At 33.7% G+C, this 9,181-nt stretch overlaps 2 protein-coding genes across 2 annotated transcripts in view; both read left to right on the top strand.

Moving 5' to 3' along the window:
- prkd4 (protein kinase D4) overlaps positions 1-3,338 on the top strand; it is a 19,948-nt gene extending 16,610 nt beyond the window's left edge. Inside the window, exons 15-18 of the mRNA XM_016492054.1 lie at positions 717-815; positions 1,117-1,384; positions 2,830-2,915; positions 3,027-3,338. Of these exons, the coding sequence (XP_016347540.1) occupies positions 717-815; positions 1,117-1,384; positions 2,830-2,915; positions 3,027-3,221 (648 nt within the window). The 3' untranslated portion in view covers positions 3,222-3,338. The remainder of the gene's footprint in view (positions 1-716; positions 816-1,116; positions 1,385-2,829; positions 2,916-3,026) is intronic.
- A 341-nt stretch (positions 3,339-3,679) lies between these two features.
- ccs (copper chaperone for superoxide dismutase) overlaps positions 3,680-9,181 on the top strand; it is a 12,387-nt gene continuing 6,885 nt past the window's right edge. Inside the window, exons 1-5 of the mRNA XM_016492053.1 lie at positions 3,680-3,752; positions 4,472-4,544; positions 7,779-7,916; positions 7,994-8,168; positions 8,492-8,552. Coding sequence (XP_016347539.1) covers positions 3,729-3,752; positions 4,472-4,544; positions 7,779-7,916; positions 7,994-8,168; positions 8,492-8,552 — 471 coding nt within the window. The 5' untranslated portion in view covers positions 3,680-3,728. The remainder of the gene's footprint in view (positions 3,753-4,471; positions 4,545-7,778; positions 7,917-7,993; positions 8,169-8,491; positions 8,553-9,181) is intronic.

Below are 9,181 nucleotides of genomic sequence, written 5' to 3'. Positions count from 1 at the left end.
TCTGAGCCGCTGAAGACGCAGTGGATTACGTTTGTTTCTGAAGGGAATGCGCCCCCGATCTACATAAATGCGTCTATGTTCGCGCTAATCATTCGTGATCCAGCTTCACCTACAGAAGAAGTAAGTGTAAGGTTTTTTAATGAATCTTTGCAAATCGCCTTTCCTAATAATGTGCTAATTAGCAAGTTTCACGATGAATGCGGCTAAAGTAAACAGTCTCTCTGAGAGCAGTTCGGAAGAGAGGGGCGGGGTCAGCAGAGCTCATTAACATTTAAAGGAAAACACTACAAAACTGCGTGCTCTGAAAAGAGCTGTTTTTGTCAGGGTAAAAAATGTGTTTTTTACACTACCATTGAGAAATTTTAACACAAACTATGTTACAGACTTTTCATTAAGACCCTAAAGAATCATATCAACTTGTGGAAAATGGGCATCCGATGACCCCTTTAAGAGAGTGGAATCTTTCCATTTCACAAAAGGTTCTTTATGATATAAAAAGGTTCTTTTAGATTATTAAAATGTTCTTCCCAGTAAGAAAAAAAAATGGTTCTTTTATAAACTGTTCACTGAAAGTTCTTTGGGGAACCAAAAATGGTTCTTCTATGACTTGGCTGCCAAAACCTACTTTTGGAATCTGTATTTTTAGGAGTGTAAATCAGTGGAGACTAAATAAGTTTTAGTCTTGCTGACCTGTCAATCTGTGGTTGGTGTTGAAGGTTTTGGAGGCTCTGCGGTACCTGCACATGAGGGACGTTGCACACTGTGACCTGAAACCAGAAAATGTGCTGCTGGCTTCACCTGAACCATTTCCTCAGGTCTGACACTGTCATATGTGGCTTGATTTTCAATGTTTTTGATGCGTAAAGTCAAGTCTAGAATTGCATGTGGAGATGGAGATATTTAGGTATTGCTTTTAAGCTTTATAAAAGTTGAAACAGCTGAGCACGTCGCTAGAATCATGGTTTTGATTTCTGGGAAATGCAAAAACCCAATGCATGAAAAATGTTTGCATTGAATGCAATGTATGTCTCTTTGCATGAAAGTATCTGCCAAATGGGGGGGGGAGTAATTTAGTATCCACAAGTCCTAAATGTGATCACGTGGTCTCTGTTTCAGGTCAAACTGTGTGACTTTGGTTTCGCTCGTATCATCGGACAGAAGTCGTTCCGGCGCACTCTCGTCGGGACGCCGGCGTATCTGGCACCTGAGGTCATCTGTAGTAAGGGTTACAATCGCTCTCTGGACGTGTGGGCCGTAGGCGTGATTTTATACGTCAGTCTGAGTGGGACGTTCCCTTTCAATGAGGACGAGGACATTAATCAGCAGATCACCAACGCTTCGTTCATGTATCCACGCCAGCCGTGGTCCCTCATCTCACTGGAGGGTAAGAGACCCTATATTATATATACACACACAGTGAGATCAAAATTACAGAACGATCTATAAATACTTGATTTTTCTGAAATATTGTCAACCTTCATCGCTCAAAATTTGAAGGAATATCAGCTGTGGGTATACCACTGTTCGACTAACATGTTTTACAAAATAACCAAGGCATTTCAACAAAAACCTATATTTTTTAGTCAGAATTGTGAGATAAAAAGTTGCAATTACTTTTTTTTTTTACTAGTGTACATCTCACAATTGACTCAAAAAAATAAAAAAAGGAATTGTAAGACGTGAACAGAACTGTCAGAATTGCTTGAAACAAAGTCTGAATTGTGAGAAAATTAAAGGGGTCATATGATGCTGCTAAAAAGAACATTATTTTGTGTATTTGGTGTAATGAAATGTGTTTATGCGGTTTAAGGTTAAAAAAAACATTATTTTCCACATACTGTACATTATTGTTTCTCCTCTATGCCCCGCCTTTCTGAAACGCGTCGATTTTTACAAAGATCATCGGTCTGAAAAGCGAGGTCTGCTCTGATTGGCCAGCTATCCAGTGCGTTGTGATTGGCCGAATTCCAATGTTACGCCCCTTACCATACTGTGATGCCGTGTCCCGGCCGGAGCGACGAGACAAAAACATGAAAACCCATTATAAACGAGGCATTTGTTGCATCCAGTGGGGACATAATTACGGATTATAATGACTTATACTGTCTTTTTACGCATTGCGTTGCATCGTGCCGCGTAAACATAAAACCATGTCTGCATTTGTGATCGGAGAAATGACAAACAACAAGTGCTACTCTACACTGCTCAAAACTCGTGTTTGAATCGTCAGTGGCAAATCCTTTAAATATGAAAAAACGTGCTTACGGTCTGTGAGTCAGAACAGCCGGCATTGTAGTCTACTCTCCCAGGATCAGGAAACAGTCCTCCATAAAATGTGCTGCACACATCTGAATATTTGGGTTGAAGTGTTTTGGAACAGTGTTGTTAAATACAACTTAACCACTGAAGGCCAAACAAAGTAGTTTCGCTTTCACAATGAAACACAGCGTCTTCACAACATGGCGGCGGCGGCAACAATAAAGTTACGTCTTCTTTCTTTGCGTGAACATTTGGGCGGCATTATGCAAATCTTTCCAGATAGTGATGTAGATATGTGGGGGCGTGTTAGAACTAACCGTTTTAGGTAGGTGTGGCTGACTCTTAACTTTTATAAAGAATATCTCTTTGGGTTGAGACTTTAGTCTTTGCAACTTCAGGTATCTTATCTATTCACGAACAGCTTGTAACACTCCAAAGAGAAAGGAAAACTTGAAATCGCATCATATGACCCCTTTAAAAGTCTGAATGATTAAAAAGTTGCAATTACGCTTTTAATTGTTTTAGATGGTGACCTAAGGTTCTTTCTGTTAACGTGTTTCTCTCTCTCAGCGGTGAACCTGATCAATAACCTGCTGCAGGTGGTGGTGAGACGCAGGTTCAGTGTTGGCAAAGCCATGGGTCATCCATGGTTTCAGGTCTGGTGACGTTCTCCAAAACCCAAATGCCATTAGGTTTAAGTCATTGCAGGACATTGACTGGATGCACAGTCTGATTTATGTGTATCTCGTCTGTTTCTCCCGCTGCAGAACTTCCAGATGTGGTGTGACCTGCGTGAGTTTGAGCAGCGGATGGGATATCGCTATCTCACGCATGAGGCGGATGACGAGCGCTGGAGATCCCACGCTCTGGAGAAAGACCTCAGTTTCCCACAACATTTAGCAGCAGCAGAAGCAGAAGCAGAAGCAAATGAAGAGCAGAAACAACAGCCAGCAGCCACTTAGATTTTACATTAATATAACTGTGAATATTGTATTATATCAGCAAATGTGAATATGCTGTGTTGTATATCTAATTATTTAGGTTTGATTTAATGTTTGAAATGTTTTTCAATAAAATAAGAAGAGATTAACCATGAGTTTGTTTTTCTCAGAAACTGTAAGTACCATGATAAATTAATAGAATAAATTAATACAATAGAACTTTTTATATTATATTATATTATATTATATTATATTATCAGGCTAGATTTTTTTTTGAAGTTGTTGCTGTCAATTATAAATTAAATATTTGTTGATATGATTTTTTATTAGATTTAATGTTTAAATTAAACAAAATCCAGTGATATTAACCAATCGATCTCACCGTTGCCTTTAGTGCGTTTGCAATCGTTCATCCGGGACTCTTATTTTATTAACGTAATTTTCTATTCCCTTACTAGGACTTTTATTGTATAATATTTTATAAGCGCGGAACTTCCGCTTTCGTCGGCGTCTGCGTGCGAGCCAGAGATGGACACAAACAGAACTGCGAAGGTGTGAAAATATGAACTAAACAATTATTATTTTGAAAATACTGCTATGAATACTAAACGGCGATTAAAATATGAAACTTTAATTACGTTTACTAAATATGAAAGTGTTAAAATTATTTGTTAGGTCAGCTGTAATGACGTCTTTCATAAAAGTCATATTTAAGTTCCTATTATTGATTAAATCATAATCACCAGCATAATTTCCATAACGTGTTATCATTGGTGAGTTGCATAGTTATTTACCTCTTCATTTACGTGCTGTTTTAGTCTTGCACTTTATATTTCGACTCATGGAAACTGTCAAACATATTCAGGAATATTACTGGACATTACTATAGTTTTTAATATCTGCATTTAGGCAGCTCGCATGACATGATTATTATTTTTTGCATGCAGTTTATTATATGGTGATATACAATATATGGTATTTTTAGGTACAATGGCCAAAAACTATGGTAAAACATTAATAGAAGCAGCTAATTATTTATATTATATACATTTAATTCATTTATTTATTTATGAATTATCACATAATCATATATGCATTAAATATTTTCATTTTTAAAAATGAATTTGTCACACTGCAGATTTAAGTGCTCTGCAAAAGGATGATTCAAATGCTTAAAAACGTTTCTAATAAATATTAACTATAGACTTTCTCTTAAACATTAGATGCATGCAACATTTAAAATTGTCCAAGTCATTCGTGTGTTTGCGCAGCTGGAGTTTGCGGTGCAGATGTCATGTGACAGCTGTGTTAATGCAGTAAAGGGCGTCCTGGAGAAAGACCCGGGTGAGTCAAGCACAGCATCAAACCCTTTCCTTGCTCTTACAGCGCCCTGCAGTGAAATCCAGTACTTATTGCCGGAGCATGTCATACTTTCTCACACAAAAATTGATGCATTTTTGTAGCATTTTTGCTTTTGGCAGCCATTTGTGCAGTGAAGAAGTCTTGTAAACTCCAGAAAAACTGCCACAAACACACGATTCCTGTCTTAATCTGAGCCACTTTACAACTATTTGTTCAATTCTCAGCCTGTTTTCACATGATGTTATGCCTAATGCAGTTTGAATTATGGCCAGTGACAGAAGAAAATGCAAACATGAGCCAGACGAGCCTGTGGGTGTTTTACTACATCAAAACAACCAGACACTTACACATTTGAAGGAAAGTTCTTTGACATTAAAAGTAGTATTTCAAAAAAAAAATTTCACTCCTTTGCGGATTGTAAGTTAAATGATACATTTTGAATACTTCTTTTTGTGATTAAAACCCATAATTTTCACATTTGACTGCTTCTGTTATATTGATAAGTGCATTAAAAGGTAATTGCGACTTTTTATCTCAAAATTCCAACTTTTTCCTCAGAATTCTGTTTACAGTTCTGAGTTTAAAGTTTAGTTCTCGCAAATCTGAGTTTTTTTTCCCACAGAATTCTGAGTTTGTCTCACAATTCTTACTTTTTTCTCAAAATTACAAGTTTATAGGCTATTTCTCAATTCTTACTTTTTTCCCCCGAATTCTGAGTTTATATTGCTAATTTTTTTTACTTTTTTCTCATGTTTACAGTTCTGAGTTTAAAGTTTAGTTCTCGCAAATCTGAGTTTTTTTTCCCACAGAATTCTGAGTTTGTCTCACAATTCTTACTTTTTTCTCAAAATTACAAGTTTATGTCTCAATTCTTACTTTTTTCTCTCAAAATTACAAGTTTATGTTTCTCAATTCTTACTTTTTTCTCAAAATTACAAGTTTATGTCTCAATTCTTACTTTTTTCTCTCAAAATTACAAGTTTATATTTCTCAATTCTTACTTTTTTCTCAAAATTACAAGTTTATAGGCTATTTCACAATTCTTACTTTTTTCCCCAGAATTCTGAGTTTATATTTCTCATTTTTTTACTTTTTTCTCAAAATTACAGGTTTATATTTATCAATTCATACTGTTTTCCTCAAAATTACAAGTTTATATTTCTCAATTCATACTTTTTTCTCAAAATTACAAGTTTATGTCTCAATTCATACTTTTTTTCCAGAATTCTGAGTTTATATTTCTCAATTCTTGCTTTTTTCTCAAAATTACAAGTTTATATTTCTCAGTTCTTACTTTTTTCTCAAAATTACAAGTTTATATTTCACAATTCTTACTTTTTTCTCAAAATTACAAGTTTATGTCTCAATTCTTACTTTTTTTCCCTCAAAATCACGTTTATATTTCTCAATTCTTACTTTTTTTCTCAAAATTACAAGTTTATATTTCTAAATTCTTACTTTTTTTTCCCTCAAAATTACAGGTTTATATTTCTCAATTCTTACTTTTTTCCTCAAAATTACAAGTTTATATTTCACAATTCTTACTTTTTTCTCAAAATTACAAGTTTATAGGCTATTTCACAATTCTTACTTTTTTCCCCAGAATTCTGAGTTTATATTTCTCATTTTTTTACTTTTTTCTCAAAATTACAGGTTTATATTTATCAATTCATACTGTTTTCCTCAAAATTACAAGTTTATATTTCTAAATTCTTACTTTTTTTTTCTCAAAATTACAAGTTTATATTTCTCAATTCTTACTTTTTTCTCAAAATTACAAGTTTATATGTCTAAATTCTTACTTTTTTTCCTCAAAATTACAAGTTTATATTTCTCAATTCTAACTTTTTTTCCTCAAAATTACAAGTTTATATGTCTCAATTCTTACTTTTTTCCTCAAAATTACAGGTTTATATTTTACAATTCTTACTTTTTTCTCAAAATTAAATTACAAGTTTATATTTCTCAATTCTTACTTTTTCCTCAAAATTACAAGTTTATATTTCACAATTCTTAATTTTTCCTCAAAATTACAAGTTTATATTTTACAATTCTTACTTTTTTCTCAAAATTAAATTACAAGTTTATATTTCTCAATTCTTACTTTTTTCCCCAGAAGTCTGAGTTTATATTTCACATTTCTGACTTTTTTCCTCGCAATTCTGAGTTCACATCTCGCAATTCTTACTTTTTTCTCAAAATTACAAGTTTATATTTCTAAATTCTTACTTTTTTTCTCAAAATTACAAGTTTATATTTCTCAATTCTTGCCTTTTCCTCAAAATTACAAGTTTATATTTCTAAATTTTTACTTTTTTTTCCTCAAAATTACAAGTTTATATTTCTCAATTCTTACTTTGTTCCTCAAAATTACAGGTTTATATTTTACAATTCTTACTTTTTTCTCAAAATTAAATTACAAGTTTATATTTCTCAATTCTTACTTTGTTCCTCAAAATTACAGGTTTATATTTTACAATTCTTACTTTTTTCTCAAAATTAAATTACAAGTTTATATTTCTCAATTCTTACTTTGTTCCTCAAAATTACAGGTTTATATTTTACAATTCTTACTTTTTTCTCAAAATTAAATTACAAGTTTATATTTCTCAATTCTTACTTTTTTTCCCAGAATTCTGAGTTTATATTTCACATTTCTGACTTTTTTTCCTCGCAATTCTGAGTTCACATCTCGCAGTTCTTACTTTTTTCTTTAAATCTCACATTTCTTTTTTTCCCTCAGATTTTTTCCCTCAGAGTTTATATTCTACAATTCTTACTGTTTAAAAATTTTTTTTTAATAAAATTTACATTTTTTAAAATTTATATTTATATTTTATATAAGTTTATATTTAGTTTACATCTCACAATTATGTTTGTTTTTCCCACCACAAAATAAATAATTAAAAAGGTAATTTCGACTTTTTATCTCACAATTCTGACTTCTCTTTTCAGAATTGTGAGTGTATATCTCGGAATTCGGAAAAAAGTTGGAATTGTGAGATTAAAAAGTCGCAATTACCTTTTAATGTAGGCTACTTATCAAAATAACAAAAGCAGTCAAATGCATTCTCATTTAGATTGAGAAACAAAGTCTAAATTTTGAGATTAAAAGTTGCAATTACATTTTTTTATTTTATTTTTTTTATCCCATGACTGAAACAATCTTCCATAGTTCTCTCATTCATATGTGTGTGTGTGTGTGTGTGTGTTTAGAAGTTCATTCAGTGCATGTAAACCTGGCTAAGGAGCAGGTTTTGGTGGAGACGGCGCTCACCTCTCTACAGGTCCAGAGTCTGATTGAAAGCACAGGCAGACAGGCCGTCCTGAAGGGAATGGGCGGCTCAGAGACAGGTGAGACCTCAAACGCTGTGAGTGTGACCGCTGTGAACAGGCCTAATGCTTCTCATCCGTGTGTGTGTGTGTATCAGACCTGGGCGCTGCTGTGGCGATGGTCAGTGGGGCGGGGCTTGTGCAGGGCGTGGTCAGATTCCTGCAGCTGTCACAGGATCGCTGTTTGATTGACGGGACGATTGACGGACTGACGCCCGGAGCTCACGGCCTGCATGTGCACGAACTGGGCGATCTGACGCAGGACTGCATGAGGTATCACGACGACCCTTGACCTTCAACCTTTAGATCACAAGGCCCATTAGAGAGCGTGTCGGCAGCGTGCATCAGTCTGTGTTTGTCATAATGGGTTTAAAAGGCAGGAAATCCTAGATTTTGATGATTAAGATGAGATCTGGTGATCATGTGTCAAACTGAAGTCGTATTTCACTAAAAATCTTACCCTGAAAAACAAAATGCACACTGCATAACCTCATCTGTAGCTGAAATCAGTGCAGTGAAATACTTTTTTGCATGCGTATGGCTTTGTCTTGCAGAGTTTTTGCAATATAATCATTATTATATATGTGTTCTCTCAGCTGTGGAGATCATTTCAATCCATTCAGGAAACAGCATGGAGCTCCTCAGGACTCAGAGAGGGTACGTTCATTTAGTTCTATGCACAAGCCATGGGCTTCACAAAGATTTCTATTGTTTTTCACCAAGAGGAAATGATTATTTGGCACATTCTGACCTTATGCAGTGCACAGTGTCACACTTGATGGGGAAAGGTGTCACTTTGGAACTTGTTTTGAATTACATGTTTGAAACCAACATACACAACCACTGTCGGAGAGAAAACACATTTGTGTTTTTATAAACCTTATAGTTGCTAAGATGACAACTAGCCCCGGTGTATATTATATCCAAGCCTAAGTTGTATTTTATGGTATAATGTCCAAAAACTATGGTAATATTGTGGTAGAAGAAGCAGAGGTTTTATTATTATATACATTAAATTTTTTTTAATAAAAGAATTTTCTATTATTTATATTACTATTATTGTTTTTTTTATGTGTCTGTTTATTTATTAAACTACACACACTGTGGTAGAAGCAAATGATATAATATATACATTTTATTTATTTTTAAATTGTATATATTAATGGAATATAATTGTTATTTATTATTTATTATTTTAATAATTTAATATAATTTTACTTATTTATTAAAACAAGCAATTTTATTATTTTCTATATATTTTTTATTTTTAAGCAATTTACTGTGGT

The sequence above is a fragment of the Sinocyclocheilus anshuiensis genome, unplaced genomic scaffold, assembly GCF_001515605.1.
Source record: "Sinocyclocheilus anshuiensis isolate Anshui unplaced genomic scaffold, SAMN03320099.WGS_v1.1 scaffold674, whole genome shotgun sequence".
Taxonomy (NCBI): domain Eukaryota; kingdom Metazoa; phylum Chordata; class Actinopteri; order Cypriniformes; family Cyprinidae; genus Sinocyclocheilus; species Sinocyclocheilus anshuiensis.
Note: the sequence above shows the minus strand (reverse complement) of the source record. Positions and strands in the feature narration are given on the sequence as shown.